Source organism: Dermacentor albipictus, chromosome 2 (assembly GCF_038994185.2).
Source record: "Dermacentor albipictus isolate Rhodes 1998 colony chromosome 2, USDA_Dalb.pri_finalv2, whole genome shotgun sequence".
NCBI classification, from domain to species: Eukaryota; Metazoa; Arthropoda; class Arachnida; order Ixodida; family Ixodidae; genus Dermacentor; species Dermacentor albipictus.
The window spans coordinates 208,136,471-208,164,122 of NC_091822.1; the positions used below are offsets into that span (position 1 = coordinate 208,136,471).

The 27,652-nt window shown below is 45.2% G+C and overlaps 1 protein-coding gene across 1 annotated transcript in view; it reads right to left on the reverse strand.

Annotated features, from left to right (window-relative positions):
• LOC139055657 (uncharacterized) overlaps positions 1 to 27,652 on the reverse strand; it is a 287,082-nt gene that overhangs the window by 69,143 nt on the left and 190,287 nt on the right. The window contains exon 3 of the mRNA XM_070533187.1: positions 27,058 to 27,161. Within this exon, the coding sequence (XP_070389288.1) occupies positions 27,058 to 27,161 (104 nt within the window). The remainder of the gene's footprint in view (positions 1 to 27,057; positions 27,162 to 27,652) is intronic.

Here is a 27,652-nt window from a genome sequence, read left to right on the forward strand (position 1 = left end):
GGATGATTGATTTTGTTCAATTAGGTAACCTTAGACTAGCGGATTGTTATTCTGGTAGCTTAACTTACAATACCTGTGTGATGTTCAGGTGAAATATAAACTAAATTATTGGGTATAAGCAGGTCACTGATAGTAAATGGAGCATACATAAATTTCAGGAAATAGTGCATGATTATATATTAAACAGCAAGCACAGCTACACATGCAGTTTTGTTTGTAAATGCTGAAACATTATTCTAAGTGGAAGCGCTTTGTTGCACTTTGTTCTTTGGCTTTCAGTGCTACCTTTAGGTCATTATATATGTGAAGGTACTAGTAAAAGCATCCCGTGAAGATAAATGACAACTTTGCTGAATAGAGCTATCAAATATGTGCTTAAAACGGCAAAAAACTGCTTGATAGGCAAACGTATGCTTCTGTAGTACTGCGCTGGTGACCGTCGCCAATCCATGCATTGCTTGCGCTCTATTGCATTCAATATGTGCTACAACAACGAGCTGTGCTAGCTTTCCCTCCTGGTCAAGCTGGTGTTGCTGCGAAAATTTTTGACCAAGAAAAGTGGAGGTTTTTAATTATTTCAAAAATGCATGTAACATGCTTTTGGTTGTGTGCTGTTTCCATGGAGTGATAAGTACTGGTGCACCAAGGTGCGGGAGATCCTGTGTCCTCAGTGCAGCGTGTCTTATTGCGCTCTGTATCCTGCCGGCAGTGTACTATCACTGCAGAAGATGACGAAAAGCATAGGGTGTGTGCATTGCTGCGATCATGAAACTAAATCTTTTTTTTCCTGATAGGGTCACACGTTATATATGCTACCACATGACAGACCAGAAACGCGATATGACGGCGCCTCACACATTCTGGCTCATACTGAACAAGGTAGTATCATAGCTAAGGCTAGGCAGCATTCATAACAGCCAGTCTGTCTGTTAACTATATGGCTGTAGTGAACGCGAAAATGCAGGGATAACACCCTTTTGGAAGGGTGTTGTCCATGCTACACCCATATTGAAAGGGTGGTGTCTTTGTTACACCCATATAGAAAAGGGTGTTGTTTGTTTTACACCCATAGGCAAGGTGACGTCATATTAACACCTTTTCGTTTGTGGGGTGTTAATTTACACCCCTATGCTTGGGGTGTAGCAAGATACCCAAAAAGGGTGTCACCCATGGGACAAGTCATTTACACCCTTAAGGGAGAGAAAATTTAAAGTGTACCCCTAGAGTAGGGTGTTTGTGATCGGACTACGTTTCGCCCACGCATATACAGCTTCACTGTAAAAAGAATGAATACCTTTCTGCTAGAGACCAAGGCAATCATGAGGTGTATTAACAAATGAAAGTTTATTGAACATGCCGAGTAAATGCTGGTTGACAAGCAATAAATCGAATTTACAAAAAAAGCAGAAGCAAAATCTGATGTGTGTCCTTACAGATCCCAACAGTAAACGCATCCATCTATGAAAGTGTATTAGAGGCCATGCTGACATAAGATTCTCCCAGCGTCTTTAGATCTACAGCTTCCATAATTTCTCTAGGCAGCTGATCTCCACAGAATGCTTGCTTTTTCCTCTACAATGCATCCTCGACATCTGAGCGTGCATTGTAGAGGACGAAGCTAACATTCTATGCAGATCGGATGCCTAGAGAAATTATGGAAGCTGTAGATCTAAAAATGCTGGGATAATCTTGTCAGCACGGCCTCCGTTAGAAATGGATGCATTTCCTGTCAGGAAACATACATTAATTTTTGCTTCTCCCTATTGTGTATGTTCGGTTTATTGCTTGTCAGGCAGCATTTACTTGGTGTGTACATTAAACTTTTGGTCTTTAGATCATCTCCGTTTTCTTGTTCATCTTATGTGTTCTGTGGCGCCGTTTGCAGCCAGGCTATTATTTATTTTTTTAGACTGCAGCAAGTCACTTTAACGGCCTTTATGATGCTTCTGTGTAGCTTATAAAATCTTTTATTTGGCCAATGTAGCAAGAATGTATAGTGTGAAGCTTGAAGAACAGGGTACGCTAACTTCTAATTAAGAAGTTTATTGTGAAAATGCAGTTATTTATAAAGGTTACCAGAAAGTAGTACAGCAATAAAACCTGATAAAAACTAGTGCTTGATGAAACCAAACATAACAACGGGAAAGAGAGATAATACGTGTAGATATAGAAGTCAAGGGAAAAACCCATTGTGATCACCAAGTGCGCATGTGACTACTTTCCAAGAAACTTGTTTTTTTTAATGGCATAGAACTGGAAGAGTGTGCTTGCATAAGCAAGCGGTCAGTATGTTTATTGGAATAAGGACAGAGTTTCTTGAAAAGTGCGGGCATGGAGGATTGACAATTGTAATGATTTTTTTTCCTGTAGTTCGAATTTTTCTGTATTTTCTTTCTGTAGCATATTTATTTATATTTGGCCGTAATAAGCACCAATTTTTATCTAGCCTTCAAATATATCTTTTTTTCTGGTAATTTGTATATATCGCCACATTTTTTCAATGAACCTTATTTGAAAGTTAGTCCTCATCCATCTCTAGTGTCATTGTGTTGATGCTGCTTCATGCTATGCACCCTTGCAACATTTCTGTGTGTGTCTGTGTGCGAGCGCAGGCATGGATTTGGATGTGAAATGAGGCCCTTGGGCGGAGGAATCATTCTTCTCCTGTGCAGCGTCATGAATTCATTAACTATAGTGCAACAGAAATACGATGGACAAGAACGAAGTGAACACACACAGCGTTTCATTCTTGTTCGTTATCTATCTGTTTTGCTTTCGTTAATAATGAATACACACCAACTTTTCCAGTTTTCAGTTCTTATGTCGGGCTTATAAGCCCGTTTGTGTCCTGGAATATCTTCAGGGCTATGTATCCTGTAATTTAATTCTTGGCCATGTGCTTGCAAGTCGCGTGTCAATCTGAAACATCTCCTGATTTTCCTGACAATCTTCTGCGATGTGCAGGCCCAGACAGTTTCTGGTGAATCCATGCAGGTCTGCAGGGTGTAATTTGCACTACAAGTGCTGCTTTGATTGCTCTCAGTTCAGCTTTTCTAGGTGTAGGATGACCTGGAATGGTACTCACTTATATGGAGTTTAATTTTATGTAGTGTCATACTACTGTTACACTGCTATTGCCACATCAGTGTTCTACATGTGCTTGATGTTTTCTTGCATCTTCATGATTAGCAAACTCCCTTGTGTGTTTGGTAGTTACATATAGTCTCCTGGTCTAATTGTTTGCCCCCATATTGCACAATATGGACCTGTTGTGTTTCAAGTTCAGGTGCTCCCGAGGTTGTTTCTGAAGGGAGCGGTAGTCGTCTTTGCATCTCATATACTAGCTGGCATAGTACCTTGGTACCAGGTTCTGAGCTCTTGAGGCGAAGAATTTGTGCTGGCGGCTGAAACTCTACTTTGTCTAGGTGCTTGTTCGTTTGCTGTTTCTCATAGAGGTCTTCAAGCATGACAAAGTCAGAAAGACTTGTTAATACCCGATGCCTGTATTCGATGAGTTATCTTTTTTGTGCGCTACTGGTAATTCATACTGTACAATACCTTGGACACAAGCACATCATCTGCGATTTTCCATAGTATCCACTCGTCCACCTCCCATGATTTCAAGATTATTCTTTTCACCAGGTGCAGAATTTGCGCCCAGGCATGGCATAATTGTTTCACCCACGTGCTGGATCTGCCGTCATGGTCTTACACTAGCTGAGGATTTGTGGATGTTGACTTGCGGGTATGTTTGCCCAGCTATGTGGAGCACAATGTGCAATCTGGGGTAGTTCTCGATTCTAGTCTTCTTCCTGACGTCGATGTAAGATGACTTATCAGAACGCAATAGGCCATACTGGCCAACAAAATCTGCAGTGTTGTCAAGAGCTTGTTGCATTATTCTTGAGTTCTGTATAAGATGGTTTTCCCATAGACTGTAGTACATCATAGGCTGTGATGCTTCTTGTAGTATGCCTGTGTTGTTGGTGTGGGTGGGCCAAATGTACCTCCAACTCTCACCTGGAATTTTCTGTCTTTCAAAAAGTTACTCTTTAACTTAAGTGCTCTACCAGAAATTTTTTTGCCCATCGTTCCTCTTATTAGAGTAGCATGATGTATTACTTGAAGCGGTCCGCGCTGGACGCATGAAAGAAGACGAAGGAAGGTGCTAGGGGAGAAGTGAGGAGGAAGAAGTTGGAATAAAATGGCGGACGACACCCGTCTCACTTAGATGATGTCATTTCTGTTGCCGTTCTAGTTAGGAACGCTACATTTTGGCGCAGCCGACAGTTTTCGAAGACCAGCGATGCGGGTGACGTTTTTCGTCGACCAGGCGTCATCAGAGTCTGTTGTGTTCACCCGATACCAAGTGCACGGTGAGCCAGCGACGGACCTTCCTCTTGAAGTTAGTTCTACCGCGCTGATCAACGTGGTACTGCAACAAGCTGCAATCAGCCGCCAAGCCCTCGTGCAAACAGGATCGGTGACAGTGAATCTACAACTGCAGACACTGAGCGAACTCGTTCTGGAACCCATACGACGTGGCACCCTCAAAGAGGAAACGCCTGCCGGGAAGGTGAGCCTAGACTTGAGTGTTATGGAACTGCAAAGGAACATTATACAACAGATCGAAATAATGAGAACTTTCGTCCAAGCGCTTAGTCGAGAGCAGTCAGCACGAAGTATTGTTGAACCAGATGTTTTTGAAGGAAAATCGCAAAATGCACACTACTGGCTGTGTTTTTTCGAGTACGCCTGTGACAAGAATCTGTGGCACTCCGACGACACAAAGATTTTGCATATGCGCCGCTATTTGGGCGGTATAGCCAGAAAATGGTATGACGTGCAACTCATGGATTATGGAACAACATGTTGGGAACTGTGGAAAAGCAACTTTTTAGGGGCTTTCGAAGGCAACGCAGTAGAAAGATGGGATGCGGCACTGCGGTTCAGTTATACAGGTGGCTCTCTGCTTGAGTACTGTCTTGAGAAGCGTCGCCTGTTGTATTCTGCAGAACCGAAGCTGTCGTCTTCTGCTGTTGTAGCTTTGATAACGCAAGGGTTGTGTATCGAGATCCGTTGTCATGTCCAGCTCAAAGGTCCAAGAACGTTTGATGACCTTCTGAACTTTCTACAGACCTCAGTGCCAAGAAATACATCGAGAAGACAGCCAGATGGTAGAACAGAGCAACTTGATTCCAATCTAGAGTCGTCGTCAACTGAATGTGAACACAGCTTCATAAAAAAATCTCTGGGAAGCGTAAATCATGACTGTGAGGATGGTGAAGAACCAATTACCGCAGTTCACGGCAACCTACTTCCACATAATCTGTCTACCGTGCATCACAAGCCCCAGAAAAAGAGCTTCAGTGAGACAGTATATTTGGTGTCGTCAAGCTTATTGTACGCCCCCATTAAGGTAGATGGCATTGAAGTGAAGGCTCTCGTTGACAGTGGAGCTTCGGTATCTATTATCAACATGACTCGAGTGGATGCCAGTCGTCTGCACGCTGGTAGAACATTGCGTGTCCAAGCCTACGATGGGTCAGTGACCATGCATAGCGAATGGGTAACCCTGGCTATTGAATTTCAAGGAAATGCTATTACCAGTGACGTATTGGCCATTCCCAATGTCACCTACGATTTTCTTTTGTCCCGTCCAGACATGAAAAAACTTAAGATGAACCTCTATTGGGATGACAAGGTAATGGCCGAAGACACGATAAGAACAGAAGACCCTGGTGAAGAACCTAGCGTATCAAGGCTAATTTTTCACCACGAAGACATCAAGACTACGTACCCAGAGCTTATATGCATAGGAAGCTACCCTCCAGCAATGAAATCCCATGTCGTTCCTTTCGAGCTCGCAGATAAAACAGTGGTTCGTGGAACCCCCTATAATATGTCCAGAGATAAAAAGGTGTGGCTGAAAAAGGAGTTGCAAGAAATGTTAGACGCAGGTATCATCCGGCCTTCTGTATCCCCATTTGCTTCTCCTATCACTATTGCACCTAAAGAAGACGGGACATTCCGCCTCTGCACAGACTACCGGGCTCTCAATCGTCAAACTGAATTGATACCTTATCCAATGCCGAGAATCGACGACATCATTGACGAAACTGGTGGTTGCCATTGGTTTTCACGAATAGATCTCTGCAAGGGCTTTTGGCAGATTCCACTAAGTGAAGAAACGAAGAAGTACACCGCGTTCATAACCCCATTTGACTTGTTTGAGTACAACCGCCTACCATTTGGTTGGAAAAACTCCCCTGCGTGGTTTCAGAAGATTATGACGGACATTCTGAAACCTTACCTGGGCACATTTTGCAATGTGTACATCGACGACATCATCATCTACTCAGACAAAGGACGAACACCGTAGTCATCTTTCAAAAGTTCTTCATGCCCTCAGTCTTGCCCAACTCAAAGTCAACTTCAAGAAAAGTGCGTTCTTTCAAGATACCGTAGTATTTCTTGGCAGGGTGTTTGATGGACAGACTAAAAGCACCAAGCAAGAATCGGTAGAGAGAATCTCCAAGCTGGTAAAGCCTTATGATGTGCACTCCCTGCGCGTTTTTCTTGGCCTTGCAGGACACTTCCGGGCGTTTATCAAAGACTACGCACTGAGAACAAGGTGCCTCACACGTTTAACTCAGAAAGACGTGCCTTTTCATTGGGACGAGAAGTGCGAAGCTGTCTATCGTGAGCTTGTAAAACTAATATCGTCGGACCCCATCTTGCGAATACCGGATTTTTCCTTGCCTTTCGTGCTGAACACGGACGCATCACATTATGCTACCGGTGCAGTTCTGTACCAGAAGCCATCCAAACAAGCTGATCAAACCAAACACTACGTCGTGGGGTACTACAGCTATACCCTGAAACCCGCCGAAATCAATTACTGTACCACAGAAAAGGAAGCTCTGGCCGTCTTAAAAGCTGTGCAGTACTTTCGTACTTACCTGGAAGGTGCCAAATTCATACTTTTCACGGACCATCAAGCATTGACTCAACTTCTGAGCATGGCCCAGCCAAGAGGCCGCATTGCTAGATGGGTGAACTATCTGCAACAATTTGATTTCGTAATTTCGCACCGTCCTGGCCCACTCCTCACTGACGCTGACGCACTATCAAGATTACTTGTACAGGAATCAAGCAATAATCCAGATACAATCAATCATATTAAGCTATGGGAAGGTACAGAAGAGCTCCAGTTTATCAATGGAAGGTATCACGTACCACCAACTATGATTCCAAGGATTCTTCATCTATACCACGACACCCCTGAATCGGGTGGACATGATGGCTTCTGGCGCACTTATAAGAAATTGCTCATGAGATTCACATGGCCGGGCATGAAAACGACATCAGCCATTACATCCGCACATGCCACCTCTGCCAGGTGAACAAAGTTAAATTCAAGCAATCGACAGACGTTATGACAAACCCTGAATATTCAAGCATCCCGTTCGAAGTAATTCATTTGGACTTCGCGGAGCTCAAAAAGAAGGGGGAAGGAGTCAAGCGAACGCAAGCTTTCTTGCTCTCCATAGATGAGTGCACACGGACGATTGCGGCTAAAGCTGGCAAAGAAGACGCAAACAGCGTAATAGACCTCCTCAAAGCTGAGTGTTTTAAACACACAAAGACGCTCGTCTGCGACAACGGGCCGGCTTTTCGGAGTGCCAAATTATCAAAGTGGGCCCAGGAGCACGGCATCATGATAAAGTATTCTTCTCCATACCACCCGGCAGCAAACGGCCTAGCGGAACGTGCCATACGAGACATCAAACAGTATCTGAAGATGTATCCAGACTTTGCCGGTGGCTGGAAGTGCTGTCTCGAGGCCGCTGTGAAGCATCACAACAGATCATACACCACGAGTTTAGGCTGCAGCCCTCGTTTTGTAACTTCAGGTACAGCGCCCATACTTCCTGCAGATCGTGAGCTAGGTCTCCTAGAGAACCTCGAACTTGCGGAAGTAAGGAAAACTGTCAAAGAACAGGAGATCTACAAGCGCCGCATGAAGCGAAACTTTGATAAAAGGCACAGTAGCCAGATACCGGACATACAGCCTGGAGACTATGTCCTTGTAAGGAAAGGAGCTGTGCCCTCAAATTCAAAATATTGCGGACCATTTCAAGTTATTAAGACTGCATGCCAGCATGGAATATTGAAGAATGTCTGGTACGCCGGAGCCTCGGGCCAAACGGAGTGCGCCGCTATTGGAAACGTATTCAAGTATTACCCCAGGAGGTGTAATTAAAAGAAATCCGGAAGAGTGAAGCGGTCCGCGCTGGACGCATGAAAGAAGACGAAGGAAGGTGCTAGGGGAGAAGTGAGGAGGAAGAAGTTGGAATAAAATGGCGGACGACACCCGTCTCACTTAGATGATGTCATTTCTGTTGCCGTTCTAGTTAGGAACGCTACATTACTGTTAAAAGCCTCTTCACTCTCTTCATTCTATCATCAATGGTATTACACAATGCCCTGCAATGAAGTTTCTGCTGCTTATGGCCCTTTCATATCTGCCAGAAGGGACAACTCTTGAAAAAAGGTTTTCTTTGTGCTGTCTGTGCGACATAGTATGAGCATTCATGTCTTGACATTTATACATCTGTAGAACCAGCTTCCTGACAGAGTACTTGCTATAGCTGATTATGCTCATTTGTGCAGTGCTGTTGAAAAATACATATTGATGCAATGAATGTTTACACACTCGAATTATCACAAAAGATGGTTGTTTTACAATTGTGCCCTTTGCTTTCGATTGGTGTTAGATTTTGCATAAGCATGCCCCCCAATGCAATAGTAGTTGGAAGTTTAAGGGTTCAATATAAGGTGATGAAATAAATCTAAGTATAAGAGCTTTTTTGACCAATGACTCCCATCAAAATGCAACTTCCATGGCTGGCAATTCAACTCTTCGCCTTGTGTTAGCAGCGGAATGCTATAGCCACAGTGGCAGGTGAATAAATTGAAGAACAATATTTTTGTCTATAATGTTTTTCTTGCCTGTATGTAAGTAAAATGTGGAATAACTTTGTCATTGCAAAACAGCAGTTTGTGGTCCTTTATTGAATAAACCAGATGTTGTGTATAGTTAAAATGCAGAAATTTGTTAGAAAATCTCTGGGTGATATGTTCTTGCAAGTAGCATGGTATTTTATTACTGATAAAGATAATAACCACAGTGGATATCGTGATGTGGGTTTACACTCTAATATATATGATCACAAGCCTATTAGAAACATGTAAGGCATGGACCTTTCTGCACACTTGATCAGTGTGAACGTGCAAGAACTGCTTGTACTTGAAGGATTCAAAGTTTCACAGGAAGGGATGCAACTGGCTGACTTTGACGAACGAAGGCGAGGCAAGTGAAATTGAACCTACCCATCCCGCGCAATAATGGTTCGTTTCATTATCGGCGAAGCATGCGCGTAGCACATAGGCATCTCTCATTTACAAAAGTGACACGCAGGTGTGAGGGTAAATGTTCTTCATTGCTTCCATACACTGGATTGTACATGGTTGCGTGACGTAATGAACACTTCAGAAGTTGAGCAGCGGGTTGCCGTGAGGTTTTTGCCAGCTGAAGGTGTTTCCCTAAAAGAAATTACTCGCCGTATGGCTGCCGTGTACGTTGAACATTCCATTTTATTGGCCACTGTGAACCGTCGAAGCAAACAGTTGAAAAAGACGTAAAAGTTGCAAAGACGATCCAATACCGGACCATAGCCATCGTGCAATCACCCCCAACACGATTGCAAAGGTTGATGAACTGATTAGACAAGAACGGGGGATAAGCACAGATGAACTGGCAGAGCGTTTGAACATCTGTCGCGGTTCCGTTCACACCATAATTCATGAACATCTCGGTTATCGGCTCTTGTGTGCGCAATGGATGCCTAAGATTTTGAACCACCGCCAGAAGAAGGTTCTGCTCTGCCTTGACTCATCTGATCCGGTATCACAATCAGGGTGACGACTCCTTGTCTGCAATTCTGATCGGGGATGAACCATGGTGCCACTGCTACGAGCCTGAAACACGACGGCAAAGCTTACAGTGGAAACATTCGAATTCACCACCCGCCAAAAAAGCAAAAGCCGTCATTTGCGCCGCAAAGTGTTGTTGACTTATTTTTGCGATCGTCAGGGGCCATTACTGATACAATTTGCTAAAGCCGGAGAGGCTATCAATCGTTTTCGATATTGTGAAACGTCGGATGGGCTGCGTGTCGCAATCAAGAAGAAACTACGTGAAAAATTGATGAATGTGGTCATGTCGTTCGTCTTGTTCCACGACCTCGCTATGGTGTTCGGCTGCTGAGCACGAGGACTTGGAATTGAATCCCGCCCACGGCGGCCGCATTTCGATGGGGGCGAAATACGTTAAAATACGTGCACCTAAATAAAATATTTAGGTGCACGTTAAAGAATACCAGGTGGTCGAAATTTCCGAAGTCCTCCACTACGGCGTGCCTCATAATCAGAAAGTAGTTTTGGCACGTAAAACCGCATGATTTAATTTTTAATTGTTCCATAACAATGCCTGTCCTCACGTTGCTGATGTGGTTAGTACAAAACTGGCACAGCTCAAGTGGAAAACGCTGCAACATCCGCCATACAGCTAAGACCTGTCGCCTTGCGACTTTCACATTTTGGGACAAATGAAGAAACAGCTCAAGGGAAATGGATTCGTGTCGGACGATGACGTGAAAGAGTCAGTTGTAGATTTGTTGAAGCAGTAACCTAAGAAGTTTTATGAGACGGGAATCGCCCGACTCCTTAGTCAATAGGAAAAATGCCTAAATGCTCTTGGAGACTACTTTTAAGTAAAGTACACCGTTTCTCATATATTCGCATTGGCTCACTTTTATTTGACTCGCCCTAGTATATTTTGCAGAACGACTTTATACAGGTGCTCTCTGTTGGGACAATAATTTCGGTGCAATTACTCACGATACACGGCGGTGACAGCTGCTCCTGCGTAATACATTGGAATAAAAGACAGCGTCATTGAGATTTTTCACTGCCCTTTACATACGTACACTAATGTAAACATGGTTCTTCATTGACAAAGTTTCATTAACATATTTGTCCTCAACTTTCCGCTGTTCATTTCATGGCCTTTACATTCTTCATATCGTTGGCATGCACTGCTTTGCTGGTTTCGAACTGATATAGTTTTAAAGATTGTGTGATATTTTCTTTACTTAATGAATAGACAATAACAACGAAGCCTTGATATCAGTTATCTTGAGCACAATTTCTCGCACATACGACTATATCTTTTCATGGAAAAATACATATATTACTTGTGACAGAGCGTAGCGTTCAAGAAGTCGTTTGCAGCACCTTTTGCAATGGCAATGCAGTTATTATTCATGTATTTCATCCTTCGACAAATTGTTTAAGAGGAAGCTTTAGCTCGGGCCCGACTCCGATGCGGCCTATTCAAATACATGTAAAACGTAGAACGTAGAAAACGTAGAAACGCTTTTCTGAGATAACCCCTGGATCGCTTTTAATGAAAGTTGTTGACTTTAGGAGAGATAGTTAAATATTAGTATCTGCTGATTTAGGGCTTGAATTTTGTTTCATATATATCTTGAAAATTCTGAAACTGCGAAAGAATAGAAGCACGACGTTTACAAACTAATAGCTCTTCATCAATAACAGATATCGCGGTTCTTCAAACGGCATCTATTATAAGAGTCAGAGCGGGCAAATTTGGTATGTCAATTTGTATCTTACGTGAATTGGTTATTTGGTACACAAGGGTTCTGCAAAAGCGGTATTTGGATAATATTCATTTGTAACATATAAATTTTTTTCCGCTGTAGATTTACTATTAGATGCAATTTACAGAATTGGGATATTTTTCATTGTTGAGTCAAAGAGTATTAAACGTGATAGTTCTCAAAATTCGCTATTTTTTCCAATGCTTAATAAAGAATTTACAGCATAAATGAAAAATTCGAAACTAGAAGTCAGTATATTGTAAGTTTTTCTTTTAAATGCAACAAACCTCGTCAAATTTGGTGCAGTGGTTGCCGAGAAAAACGAATTCACCTTCTACATGTATTTAGATAGGAGCACCCAGGCTAAAGCTTCCTCTGAAGGAGGAGGCCAAGCTGCAACGTGAGCCCCCTCCCGAACAAAATTTCTGGCTACGCCACTGGGTATAGTAATTTTATGGGCCGTATAAGCTTTAAAAAAATTATGGGGTTTTACGTGCCGTAGTGGGGGACTCCGGAAATTTGGACCACCTGCACCTAACACCTAACTTGCACCTAAATCTAAGTACACGGGTGTTTTCGCATTTCGCCCCCATCGAAATGCGGCCGCCAAGGCCGGAATTCGATCCCGCGACCTCGTGCTCAGCAGCCCAACACCATAGCCACTGAGCAACCACGGCGGGTCCGTATAAGCTTTCAAAGACTTGCTTACCTACTATCAACAAGCAACAAGTAAAAGCACCAAATCAATAAGCACGATTTCAGACCGCACAGGCCGACATGAACACGTCACGCTCCATGGCCGCGGACACGCTGTCAAAACGCCGCTGAGAGGAAGCGCGGCAGAAAGCGCGAGCGAAATTACCTCCTGCTGTTTATCGCTTCCACGCAAACTCAGCTGCGAGAACACAGCGTCCATGCAGCTATGAGCCGTCGGCGCGGTCGGTATACCTTCATTCTGCAGATCGCTTTCAAGATTACTAGCGTGCGGCCGCGGAATATGCAGTTGCTGGCTGAGTACAATGCCGCCGCCCCCCTCCTCCTCCCTTCCCTGGCCCTTGGACTATGCGCGTGATAGCGTTCCTGTATATCCACCCACAGGGAGCAGAGTTGCGCATAACTTTTCCGGCACCGCTCGCACCGCTATTCGCCTAGAGCTACAAAATGACGTCAGATGTTAAACTGTGCCGCGTGAAGCCAACCTTACGGGGGCGGTGCCGACTCCTCGTTTCCGTCAGTGCCATCAACATTAGGTTTGTTCGATTCAGAAAAAGGTGCACGGCACCACGAACGAAAAGCTGCAGGGGGTCCAGTTATGGTGTGCCGGGCTGCACCCACTCGCTGCAGGGTTCAAGGGTGCACTGCACCGCGGCGGCACCTTGCCTTGCACCCCATTCAGTCGAGCACTGGAATGCAGGGTGCACCGCTGCACCTCAGGGAATCGAAGTGCAGAGAAACTTGACTGAATCAAATAGAGATATTGAAAATGCGTTGCATTCATCGGCTCCGGGCTCTAGGTACGGTATTCGACGATATTAAGTCAAGGACCTTGGCCAAGTGATACGAAACACGTCATATTGACACTTGTATTCCAGTATGACGGCGTGCAGCGTACCAAACTGCACAAACCACACAGTAGGTGGCAAAGCTTTTGACGCGGTGCCGCGCGGACTGACAGTCATGCGCCGGCGACTGGTATGGCTACTGCGTATACTAGCCGAGACCGGCCGGCTCCGAAAAGGATATGCGAGATGCATTCGCCTTGTTTACGGAGGCGAGTTTGCCTTGTTTACACTAAAGCAACATTTATCTCGTGTAACATCCCTGTTAACGCTGAGATGTGTATGGGTGGCATGAAAGGTTGTTCACTTGTGCGATTTTTGGCGTACACGCGAAGCGCGACACAGACGCGGGACAAAGAATAAACGACACGTCTGTGTCGCGCTGCACATATAAGCCAAATATGTTAACTTTCCACCTGGTCCAATTCGCTGTGTTGCTCGTACGATTGTTCTGACTATGCGGCTCTAGAACAGTGTTTTCAAAACGGTAAATACCAGCGGATACAATTTGCCCGCTGCGCCCTGGTTTTTCCCTCCTCTGTTCTATTCTACTTTTTAGTCGGCGTACTCATTTTCTATGTAAGGTTGATTGATGTGTTGATTCGTTGATTTGTGCAAGCGAAAGGCTCGAGCGCTCCCGCTAATGAAACAGCTGTTATGGCTTCATCATTTACCGCCCGCAATGTCTTGCTTGTTCGATCGGGCTTAGCTGACGTGAGCAATGTAAAATTAGGCCTGTATGTTTAATAAGCGCTGTGTTATAGCACATTGAGCCGAGTAGTATGAAAAGATCAAGAAAAATGTGTTGTCATACTACAGTCTGCAATGTGTGAATAGTTACTTTGCAAGTTTGCCATCTTGGCGTGATTAGTGCAATAAAAATAACGTATTGTTATTCTTAATAAATTGCTGCCTTTCCAGTTGCTTTGAATTCTGCCCCCAACGCTCCAAGAACCAACACTCTTGCCTTTCTACCAGCAGCCATTGGTCATCCATTCCCTTGCACGAAATAAATTTTATCTAGACGTTCTTGTAATCGGACCGCTGACACCAATTGTTGCATCCGGGTCGCAAGCCCCAAGGGTAGCGTTGGCCTGGCGGCCTGGGGCACCACTGGAAGCATCCGAAGGTCCCGGCAAAGCATGAGTCGACAGCTAATAGAACAACTTGTTTATTCTAGAATCGCAAAAGAGCGGCCGGTCAGGTCGACTGAAGTGGAGAGACGGGAGAGCACGCTTCTCGACGGAAGAATTCGGAGCCTCTTTCCTGGCGTCCGGGGCAGCTGCTCTTATACTATTGGCGTCGCGGGCAAGAAGGAAGGTCACGGGATGAGACCACGTGACGGCGAGGCACGGACAAGCTGAGAGACACGTTGCGACGAGTGTAGTGACGCATCAGCCGGGCCGGCGCCGGTCAGACCTCCTCGCTTTACACTTCGGGAGCTCCTCTCCCCGGCTGCCGCGCTTTGACAAGCGTGGGCACACACAAACACACGCACACATGAAGACACGTGGCACTGAAATATGCCTGGACGCGCTTGGCGGGGATGCATTGCGGCAGCTCCGAACGGGCCAAAATGTCCGCCGCTTTGAACGAAGCCCAGGCGTCCGTTGCATCCGCGCTGGCTATACCGCGCGTCGTAGGCGAAACGTAACAGTGGGCACCACCATGCACACACGAAGACACCTGGCACTGAAACATGCCTGAACGCGCTTGGCGGGGAGGCGTTGCGGCAGCTCCGAACGGGCCAAAATGTCCGCCGCTTTGAAAGAAGCCTCGGCGTCCGTTGCATCCGCGCCGGCTATACCGCGCGTCGTAGGCGAAACGTAACAGTGGGCACCACCATGCACACACGAAGACACGTGGCACTGAAAAATGCCTGGACGCGCTTGGCGGGGAGGCGTTGCGGCTGCTCCGAACGGGCCAAAATGTCCGCCGCTTTGAACGAAGCCCCGGCGTCCGTTGCATCCGCGCTGGCTATACCGCGCGTAGTAGGCGAAACGTAACAGTGGGCACCACCATGCACACACGAACACGTGGCACTGAAACATGCCTGGACGCGCTTGGCCGGGAGGCGTTGGGGCAGCTCCGAACGGGCCAAAATGTCCGCTGCATTGAACGAAGCCCCGGCGTCCGTTGCATCCGCGCCGGCTATACCGCGCGTCGTAGGCGAAACGTAACAGTGGGCACCACCGTGCACACACGACGGCACGTGGCACTGAAACATGCCTGGACGCACTTGGCGGGGAGGCGTTGCGGCAACTCCGAACGGACCGAAATGTCCGCCGCTTTGAACGAAGCCCCGGCGTCCGTTGCATCCGCGCTGGCTATACCGCGCGTCGTAGGCGAAACGTAACAGTGGGCACCACCATGCACACACGAAGACACGTGGCACTGAAACATGCCTGGACGCGCTTGGCGGGGAGGCGTTGCGGCAGCTCCGAACGGGCCAAAATGTCCGCCGCTTTGAACGAAGCCCCGGCGTCCGTTGCATCCGCGCTGGCTATACCGCGCGTCGTAGGCGAAACGTAACAGTGGGCACCACCGTGCACACACGACGGCACGTGGCACTGAAACATGCCTGGACGCACTTGGCGGGGAGGCGTTGCGGCAACTCCGAACGGACCGAAATGTCCGCCGCTTTGAACGAAGCCCCGGCGTCCGTTGCATCCGCGCTGGCTATACCGCGCGTCGTAGGCGAAACGTAACAGTGGGCACCACCATGCACACACGAAGACACGTGGCACTGAAACATGCCTGGACGCGCTTGGCGGGGAGGCGTTGCGGCAGCTCCGAACGGGCCAAAATGTCCGCCGCTTTGAACGAAGCCCCGGCGTCCGTTGCATCCGCGCTGGCTATACCGCGCGTCGTAGGCGAAACGTAACAGTGGGCACCACCGTGCACACACGAAGACACGTGGCACTGAAACATGTCTGGACGCGCTTGGCGGGGAGGCGTTGCGGCAGCTCCGAACGGGCCAAAATGTCCGCCGCTTTGAACGAAGCCCCGGCGTCCGTTGCATCCGCGCTGGCTATACCGCGCGTCGTAGGCGAAACGTAACAGTGGGCACCACCGTGCACACACGAATACACGTGGCACTGAAACATGCCTGGACGCGCTTGGCGGGGAGGCGTTGCGGCAGCTCCAAACGGGCCAAAATGTCCGCCGCTTTGAACGAAGTCCCGGCGTCCGTTGCATCCGCGCCGGCTATACCGCGCGTCGTAGGCGAAACGTAACAACGTTCGCTCATCTTGAATGTTTTTCCACGTGAAGATTTGCTACTACTAATCAGCTGGTTAGTATGCGATATGAATGAATTTGCAAAAATAAGCTTTGCATAAAATGTGAACATTTGAAGTGAGTTTAAATCTACGTGTCGGCACCGCACATATCGAAAACCTGTAGCTGCTATGAACGACTGATATATGACACTGTGTTCACTTCTCCGTTTAATTCACTTTTTGAAGCGAAAAAAGCAACACCTGTCGCTCATGCCAAAACTTCAAAGCATGTCGTAGAACAATTTCGGACTGGTGGGTTGCTCAAATACCGGGAAAAAACTTCAGGGCGACACGGTTCAAATCATTCGCCTGCAGGCCACATGAGCAGGAGCAATGGAAGCAGTGGATCGTGGCCGGTGCACGAGAAATTTAAATTTCTCATGCTTTCTGTCGTCAACTCGATGTTTGTTGCACTCGATAATGTTTTCACGGCTAAGTGATGGAGTTGATCACAGCCTACTGATACTTCAGTTGGGTTTGTCCGCAGTGCAAGATGCGGGCCAATGGCCTTTCGCTTAGGTTCTGAATGCCGTAGGCCGCTTCTTTACCGTGTTGTTCAAGCTAGGGTGTACGACTATAAGAGTGCATTGTGTTGCATGTTAAAGCTGCTGAAGCTTGCAAGCACTGACTTTACTAGGTTTATGCGGCCGGTTAAATCGTCGCATTAGGTGTCGCGCATCTCATGCGCTTTCGTGATATATCTCATACGTGACTTCGCGCGTGTGCAGGTGTTGGCTCCACGCAGAACTATACTGTTGATATCTTTAAGTACGCCGTTTTTAGCTCGCCTGGTTTGTAAGGTGCTTAGATCATGTTGTCTTTTACTGGAAAGGTTACAGGAAAGTGCTTCTTTAGCAGCTTCATTAATTCTGCCCGAGGACATTTTCGACGTTACAGTTTCTTGAGAAATGTGTTATAAAAGAGGTAGATCAGGGCGAGGATTGCTGTTAGCCGCTGCTTATAGTATCGCTGTTGGATTTTCGCGGAATAGTTCGCGTTAATTTCATAAAGTCACCTAAATGCTGTCTGAGCACACTTACCGTGCAATGCCCGTCGGCATTGTGTAATCAACTAAAGCATTTCTCATTGATGCGACTTTGGCAGCAGCGGTAGCGACCCTGGCACATTGGCTTACATTCCCCTGTTCTACGCAGATTCTTCGACGGCCCTTGTGTCTCCGGCGGTAGTCTTTGTGGCGCTACTTACCCTTTTCGCCTTTGGTGCTGCATCGTTCCCGTGTTACCTACATGTGTGGATTCCTCAGCCTGGCTGCTATCTACAGCTGATAGCGTCGACGATTTCTGCCACCGGGTGCCACTGCCGTCCCGATTCCTCGCTATAAAAGCCGCCGACGTGGAAGACAACGACACTTTGGCAGCAGCGGTAGCGACCCTGGCACATTGGCTTACATTCCCCTGTTCTACGCAGGTTAGTCCACGCCTTGTAACATTCGCTCTTTAGTTCATTTCATGTTGTCTACTCTACCGGTGCTGCCACTCGAGTCTGCTTCCCTGTGTTTCCGTATCCTGTTCCCATGGCAACTGTAGGCACCTGTTGCTCATGCAATGAAGCTGTTAGCTCAGATGAAATGTCTGTGTCATGTGGCGAATGTAAGGGGCTCTTCCACATTGGGACATGTGCTGGCTTATCGGATAAACAATATAAGAAAAAATCTGAATCGGCTAAACAAAAGTGGACTTGCTCTGCATGCAGAGTCGCAGGAAAGGATAGTGAAGGCTCAAGCGGGAAGTCGTCAGCTGATGAACTAACTGATATAAGGTCGCTTTTAGCGAACATAAGTCAAAAGTTGGATGAGTTGATGCCGCTCAAAGAGACTGTGCCAGGCATTGAGCGATCGGTGCAACTAATGTCTGATAAGTATGACGAGATGTTGGCACGATTGGCCGCGCAAGAAAAGGACACGAAAGAAATCCGGCAACGGCTTGAACACCTTGAACAAAGCTCTCACGCTAGTGGCGATGCGACAAAGAAGCTAGAGGCGGATCTCAATGAGCTGGAATGGAGAAACCGCAGGTTCAACCTAGAAATTCACGGTGTTAGTGCAGCTGACAATGAAAATTTTCTTGAGAAAGTGAATTCTCTTGCCACATTGATTGAGGTCCCTGTACTTAGTGAAACCGATGTCGCTGCCATTCACCGCCTTCCATGCAAAGCCGGCCGCATTCCTGGTATAATTGTGGGGTATCTCAGGCAATCTGTTCGAGACCAGTGGTTGGACAGCCGCTCAAAGCTGAGGGAAAAGAAATCCAAGGTGTTCTTTCAGGAAAACATGACCAGTTACAACCGGCAACTGCTTCGAGAGGCTAAAGACTGGGCGAAATATAATGGTTACAAATTCGAGTGGCACAGGAATGGAAAGATCTTGCTGCGAAAGAACGAGGGCGACTCTGTGATCGTAGTGCGTCACAGATCAGACTTTCCTTCCTGAGCCTGCTCTCTTGTGAGCGTACTGAAGTTGATCATTCCCGCCTAAACATGGCTACTGATAGTCCCTTCTTTCCGCATGAGGTAGATAATCTTGTGTCAAATCAACATGCTGGTTCATTGAAGTGTCTTCACCTTAATGTTCGTTCGCTCTATAACAAAGAAACAGATATCGATGACTTTATCAATCGTTTTCATTTTTTGTTTGATGCTGTAATGCTCAGTGAAACTTGGTGCAGAGATGGTCGTGACGTGCCTAAGTTTAGACATTATCAATCGTTTTGTGTGAACCGAACGAACCGCCGTGGCGGCGGTGTTTTGCTGTTGTTGAAAGAACATGTCAGTTGTGAATTGCTTCCCGACTTTTGTGTTTGTTGCGACGATTTTGAAATGGTAACAGTTCGTGCGAATGAGTACATATTTTCTGTGTGCTACAGGCCTCCAAATGGAAATGTTCTTCAGTTCCTTTCTTTTTATGAACAGCTGCTGTCTTTTACTGCAGAAAATAGCAATTACTTGGTGTCCGCTGGTGATTTCAATATCGACATGCTGACCACTTCTGTACCACAAAAAACTATGTTAAATATTTTAGCTTCAAATGGTTATGAAAATTTAATCCGTACGCCAACAAGGATTACATCCGAAAGTGAAACATTCTTGGACTTGCTCATTACAAATGCTGACACTGAAACTGCTACTTCCGGAGTGATGTCACATGACCTTAGTGATCACCTTCCAGTATTTCTTTTTTTTAAGAAAACACAACTTTAAGAAGAAGAGGAAGCATGAGTATATCCTATGTCAAAGTATTACTCAAACACGTCTAGATAGCTTCAGAGACGAACTTCTACGGTGTGACCTTAAACAAATTTTAGAAATAGATAACGTCGAAATCGCGTATGGCAAGCTTATTGATGAAGTCTCTCGAATATATAAGAACCATTTTCCAGAAAAAAAGCTCAGGCTCGGTAAAAAATTACGGAAGCCGTGGGTAAGCCCCGAATTGCTAAAACGTATTAATTATAAAAACGCGCTCTATCACAAGTTCGTAAAGACTAAGGATCCAAGTATATTAAAGGAATACAAGTCGTATAGAAACAAGCTAAATAAGGAACTAAAATCCCATAGGAAGTCCTATTTTCATGCAGAATTCGAGGGTTGTTTGAACAAACCTGATACCTTATGGAAAAAGTTAAATGATATCTTGAATCGTCGAAAATCAGCTCCGCGAATACAAACCCTAATACTTGGTGGGAGCGAAGTATCGGGAAGTGCTCTTGCAAATGTTTTTAATGATTACCTTGTAAACTTTTCTGGTGGTAATGCGTCGTCTGACATTAGTGAATTTATGCCGAACAGAAATTCATCTTCACTCTTTCTTCATCCCTTTACTGAGCATGAGGTGACATCAGTTTTCCTTTCACTAAAAAATAGCTCAAGTTGCGATGCAGAAGGCATGCAGGTTCGCCCTATCAAGTATGTGTTTGATATCATTTCCCCGTACATTACCTATATTTCTAATTTGTCTTTGTCAAGCGCTATCTTTCCTAAACGGATGCAAATAGCCAAATTGTCTGTATTGTTCAAGAAAGGTGACGTTAATGATACTAAAAATAATAGACCCATTTCTATATTACCTGTTTTTTCGAAGGGTCTAGAAAAACTAATACTAATGCAGGTTCCGAAGTTTTTTGACAAGCACAGCCTAATTTCTCCAGCCCAGTTTGGATTTAGAAAACGACGGTCTACAGAATTAGCACTACTCCATCAAAAAGAGTTTACTTTATCGCAATTTGAAATTAGAAACATTGTCCTTGGTATTTATATTGATTTCACTAAAGCATTTGATTGCATCCTTCACTCTGTTCTTCTTGATAAGCTTGAAACCTACGGTATTCGTGGGCACTGTGGAAGCCTTATAAAATCTTATCTTGATAATCGCTATCAATATGTTGAAATAAACAATAGCCGCTCAAATTTGAAGTATATAACCAGAGGCGTTCCTCAAGGTAGTATTCTTGGCCCGTTCCTGTTTATCATATATATAAATGACTTAGTAAATATCTATAAAGATGCGAAATACGTAATGTACGCAGACGACGCCAGTATATTTTTTTCGTCACCTGACTCTAGTAGCCTTGAGAATAAAGCTAACACTGTTCTGAAAACTCTTCATGTATGGTCAAAACAAAACTGTCTACAAATCAATATAAACAAAACAAAATCAATAATCTTTAGGCCAAAATCTAAGCAAATAACCAGTTCCATCAACCTTGTTTATGACGATGTAAACCTAGAAATTGTAGATAGTTTTAAAATACTTGGCGTTATTTTCACACAAAATATGCTTTGGGACATGCACATAGAATCGGTATTGGGCAAATTATCTCGTGTAGTTGGGATGATGGTGCGACTGAGACCTCTTTTACCTTACAGAATCAAGGTTCTTATTTATAACACCCTATTTTTTTCTACACTTTATTATTGTCTGCTCGTGTGGGGTACCACATCACATACGAATCTAGAAAAGATACATATACTTCAGAAAAAGTTTTGCGAATACTATTTAACCTGCCTTACAATGCCCACACATCAGACTTATTTCAGATAGCAAATCTAATACCCGTTTTTAACCTTTATAATTACAAGTTAAGTCAAGCTTTCAAACGGGAGGTAAAAGAGAACTTAAAGTTTCTTCACGAGTTATCTAATCTCACCAGGAACACACATTCTTACATTACAAGGTGTACGGAACAGTGGAAGGTGGTCACTCCGCGTGCCAATTATTCTACACAAAAGATATCATGCACACTACCAACACTTTTAAATTTGTTTCTGAAATCAGGTCTTGACATTTATATAACTGGTGTACGAGCTTTACGTGAACATTTTGTCACTCAATCTTTCTTAAATAATTGAAAAGCGTTTTTCAGATAGGTTGTGTTTTTTGCGTTTATATTTGTGTAAATTTCACATATAGTCAATTGTTATGTATATATATGCCTCCTGTGCAATCGCTGTTTGCCTTGTAAAGGAGGCTGCGGGCTCTAGTCAAGTCGCTTGCCCAAAGCGACTTTTACCCGCAGTCTCCTCCATCACTGATGGAAATAAAGAAGTTATTATAATTATTATTATTATTATCTTTTGTGCGTAGGAGTGCAATACGACTAGGCCCAGCCTTACTGCCAGCGCCCATCTGTCGTGGTCGGCGCTGCTCGAGCTTTGAACACTTCGCTTCTTTCTTACGCAGAAATCGAAAAAAAAAAGAACTCGAAACTTAGTCGAAATTCACCTTTCTACGTTTCCAAGCAGGTCAGTGGGGAAATTTCAGACTGCGAAAAGTGCAGCGAGATGTGCACTTCGTCAATGCCATCGGTGGTGCAGCACTAACTCGAGCTTTCCTTCACCCGTGCGTTTGGTGGCTTCGTTGACTATACGGTGCACGCATTTCCATTAACAAATTCGTGATTACTCTTCCTAAAATGACTTTGACGGTACTTATACAACGATGCCATGGGCATTCATCGGTAGAGCTATCGCTACAACGTGTGCTTGGGCCGAGCTGTGCAGAGTCGTTTAAGATACAAATCTGCCCCAACGACGTTTGCCGATTATTCAGGCACAGAAACAGCATTACGGCAGAGGTAGAATTAAATAAAACAATTGAGCCATCGCCCAAGGTAACAAAACGAAGCGGCTAATTAGCATGAGTGGCCACTTCGCATAACTCGGTTTCGTTGCGCATGTCTGTGGTACGCACCCGGCACTTATGCGAATTGATTTGTCCCACACTCCTGTTACATCCTGTACATGTCGGCTGTCATGGAGGCCTCCGCTTTTTCTGCAGCTGTCATCGCTCAAGTAGCAGTCAGACACCCGAACAGTGGAAAGATGGCAGCTGGGAACTTCAACCATACTTGCGTCAAAGTGTAGTCGTCTGCTACTGCATCCCGAGCGCATTTTCGATAACGCCCGCTAAATGGTCCTCGGTGATGCCTCTATAGGGTGTGCACTACGCGTAGGGACAAGAAGTCACAATGGGAAAGAAAAAGAAAAAAGGTGCAGAACAAGAGATAAATGAACGCCGCATGGGAATGTTCACCATTGCAATGAGAAGGATAGCTATGTACAGTATTTTGTTAATCAATCTAAAGCTGCTTTTCTCAGCGCCATCAGTGCTCTCTTACCTGGTCTCCTGGTAACTAAAAATCATAATAACTGGAAAACTAAGCGTGATTCTCTACATACACAATATTTCACACCCCCGTATTATGATCGAAAAATGGCACGGTGCAAAAATCTATCGTTTTTTTATTCGTTCACTCTTTAGCGATTAAAGCCTATGCGAATGAGCGAATGCCGCAAAAAAGTACAATCTAAGAATACGTGCGCCGTAAAGTATGTAAATAGGCCAGTACGATACGTAGATGACGTTTTTTATAACATTTGTCCCTTTTACATGTGGGCAGCCATACGCAGGGCAAGCTGGATGCTGCATTAACACCAGGTTAACAGCGAACAGGTATATGGACATGAATACTCTAGTCACCAATCAGTTTGGCGGAACATTCCGCACGGTGCAGCTGCAGCCCTATATTCAAGAAGCCGTCACTTTCGCTCGATGCTTTTCGAAGAATGCGCGGGAAGTGTTGGAAGCCTAATAATGCGAAACATTATTTGCCTTATCCTTGTCACTTTGCCGTAGGTAGCTAGGTAGGTTCCTGTGTCACCTCGCTATAAGAAAGACAATGTGGAACCAATGGGGGAATCGAGCTTCTGCCGTCGAGCACAGCAGCCGGTTGCTCTAACCATTAGGCCACGACTTTTTCTTATTCCTGCATAATTTTAGAGGAGTACATTCGCAATGACAGTGATATTTCCGTTCGAGTGGCTTTCTTTAAACATACCCACCAACATCAATAAAGAAAAGAAATAGCGGAAGTTAAAACTTCCTCAAACCTGCAAGTTTACCTTATGCGACGAGCCAGTGCGGCGGCTGAGGTTGGGCTCAGCAGGCCTCAAGGATGTATGCGACGCTTTCAGTAAGTTTTTTTTGTGAACCTAAACTGCGCTAGGGATGAGACACCAGCTCATACAAACTAGTAGAGCTACTCAAATATCACCTGCCAGGTGCGAATTCGGACTTCTCGGTAGACATCGAGAAGCTATTCTACTCGATTCCCCACGAGGACCTGTTCCAGGCGGTTCGCGGTTTCATTGAACATTGCGAAGTGGTAGCGTTCCAAAATGCCAGTGGTGCCTCCATAGGGGAGTTCCTAGAGTTGTTTGCAGTGTACCTTACCTCAGCCATCGTGAGGTTTCACGATAACTCTATTTACGTAATCGAGGTATAGGTATTGGATCAACTGTTGTACCGGTACTCACTGAGATCTTTCTAGTCGAATTAGATTGCTTGTTGTCACGGGTGATTACTGTTGACCGCATATTTCGTGTCTTTAGATACTTGTACGACTTTTTAATCCTCTTAAATACTAACGCTCACGATTACTTTGAAAAGGTAGCGAAATACATTATTCAGTCCTTGAAGCCCGCAGCCGCCAAATTGAATGTTACCGTGGAATTGCCCGAGAATACCTATTTGCCGTTTTTAGACATCTGGTTGTTCTTTGATAATAAGGACCATCTTGCTTCACAGAAACCAATTGCACAGAAACCAATAAATATTGAAATGCTGCGGACTTTGTATCCTTACTGCACCTGTATTAACATTTGGTTTGAAAGGGAATTAACTCTACAGCTAGTAAATTAAGTAAATTATTTGCTTGCTATAGTGGCACAGTGACAACGTACCCTCCTGCACCGTCATGTAAAACTCGTGCAACAATGCGAAAAGCAGGCAAACAGCCTGTTCTTGTGAGGATAAAACAGTAGATTCGACACGTTAACGAAAAGTAAATCAAAACTGTGCAGTGAAGTCAGCCAGTAGCATCCCTTCCTGCGAAACTTTGAATCTTTTAAGTACAAGCAGTTCTTGCACGTTCACAGCTGATCAAGTGCGCAGAAAGATTCATGCCTTACCTGTTTCTAATAAGCTTGTGATCACATATATTAGTGTGTAAACCCACATAACGATATCCACTGTGGTTATTATTGTTATAAGTAATAAAATACCATGCTACTTGCAAGAACATATCCCCCAGAGATTTTAGAACAAATTTCTGCATTTCAACTACACACAATATGTGGTTTATTCAATAAAGGACCACAAACTGCTGTTTTGCAATGGCAAAGTTATTCCAAATTTTACTTTACATACAGGCAAGAAAAAAAATTATAGAGAAAATTATTTAAAGCATATTTAGCGCCAGCAAACAAGGACGGAAGGGAGACGACAACACAATGCGCCAACTTCAACAACTTGATTTTCAGGAAGTACACCTTTATAAACCATGCACAGTGGCGCCACCTTATCCAAATCTTATCCATCCAAAAAAGCCGTCTCCTTATCTAACAGGTCGATTGAAGGGGCACTAACACACGTGTCTCTATTCCGCCAGATAGCCTGCGCTTCAATGCTATCTCGCACGTCTTAATCTTTGTGCTTCGCAAGAACCCGACAGGATTCATAGACCGGCGCACAGCCGCATTCTTGACAGTGGGTTGACAGATGATCGTATTGCTTATTTTTCACAGTTTGGCAATGTTCCCGTAATCGGTCATTAAGACATCTCCCTGTCTGTCCGATGTATTTCTTCCCACAGGACAGCGGAAGCTCATATACAACACTCTCTGCGCATCCCACTGGCGCTTTCTGATGATTCGTAGAGCACCCGGCGGCTGGCTTACGGTACGGGTCTGTCAATCGACATATTTTTGCCAGCTTTTCTGGTGCGGAAAAGACCACTTTTGTGTCCACTCGGCTAGCCATTTTCTTAAGTTTATGTGCCGTTCTATGCAGGTAGGGCACTACCGCTACCTTCCTTCTACGTTCCGTCCCTTGATTTGCCGTGTCCTGAATTGTGCTATCCGACCTGCACCTTTTTAGCAGCCCCTCGACGACCGAAACTTGCACTGATTCCGGAAACCCTGCTGCTGATAGCCTTCCCGATTGATCCATAAGGCTCGTATAGATCTTGGGGCTTTTCCGCACCAGAAAAGCTGGCAAAAATATGTCGATTGACAGACCCGTACCGTAAGCCAGCTGCCGGGTGCTCTACGAATCATCGGAAAGCGCCAGTGGGATGCGCAGAGAGTGTTGTATATGAGCTTCCGCTGTCCTGTGGGAAGAAATATATCGGACAGACAGGGAGATGTCTTAATGACCGATTACGGGAACATTGCCAAACTGTGAAAAATAAGCAATAGGGTCATCTGTCAACCCACTGTCAAGAATGCGGCTGTGCGCCGGTCTATGAATCCTGTCGAGTGCTTGCGAAGCACAAAGATAAAGACGTGCGAGAGATCATTGAAGCGCAGGCTATCTGGCGGAATAGAGACACGTGTGTTAGTGCCCCTTCAATCGACCTGTTAGATAAGGAGACGGCTTTTTTGGATGGATAAGATTTGCACAAGGTGGCGCCACTGTGCATGGTTTATAAAGGTGTACTTCCTGAAAATCAAGTTGTTGAAGTTAGCGCATTGTGTTGTCGTCTCCCTTCCGTCCTTGTTTGCTGGCGCTAAATATGCTTTCAATTTACCAACACGCCCAACAAATGGCAATGCTACAAGAAAAATATTGTTCTTCAACTTATTCACCTGCCACTGTGGCTGTAGCATTCCGCTGCTAACACAAGACGAAGAGTTGAATCACCAGCCACGGAAGTTGCATTTTCGAAGTACGAGCAACGATGCAGCACACTACGGCGGGCGGCTGCCGACCTTCCCGAGTGCATTTAGCAAGGCCGCCACCAGTCCGCCGGGGTACACTGCGTGTACATTAGACGCGCGCTTGTAAACAGTTGGCAATTGCGCAACTGTTAATAGTTTTCTCTTCTGTTGCGCCTCGTGTAGAAACCAGCGCAGAAAAGCGAATGATTTCTCTAGTTGAAGCCTTACTGCACTTACGTCACAGTAGTCGTTGTCTTCTTCGCTACTGAAAGCATCGCTCATCCCGCTGAGATGGTTGGTCTTAGGGCTGAAGATGTTCGGAGATGATAACGTGTCTTGCCCTGCATTCACTAGAGAAAGGAGCAGCGAACGATCAGCTTTTACTGCCTCTACTTTTCATTTGTTTCTGACCCATAATCAACGATCTTAGCACACACGCGTCATGGCTGGACGCTTCACTCTTGTAGAATGTCGAGTCTTAGTTCTATAAAAATAGTAATGTTATTTAGCAAACCTGCATGGCTAATCAGATTGGGTCAAAACAATGTTAACTGAAATTATTGATGCTTAAGTTAAGAACTACTTAATTACCCGAATAAGCAACATCGAACAACATATAGTCGGCGCCATTCCCTAAAATCGTCGGGTAGCTCACGGTGGTGAGAATAACCGGCAACCGCATGCCCAAACTGTAGTAAAATAAGCCATGAATTCAGGGAATATCTGCTCTAGAACTGCGTTGACGGTCGTCGGAGTTCTGACCATGGAGGTAACACTGCGGGAAAGCTTGTGTTGCTTGGCAATTCCAAACATGTGCAGTCCCCGCGGTTTG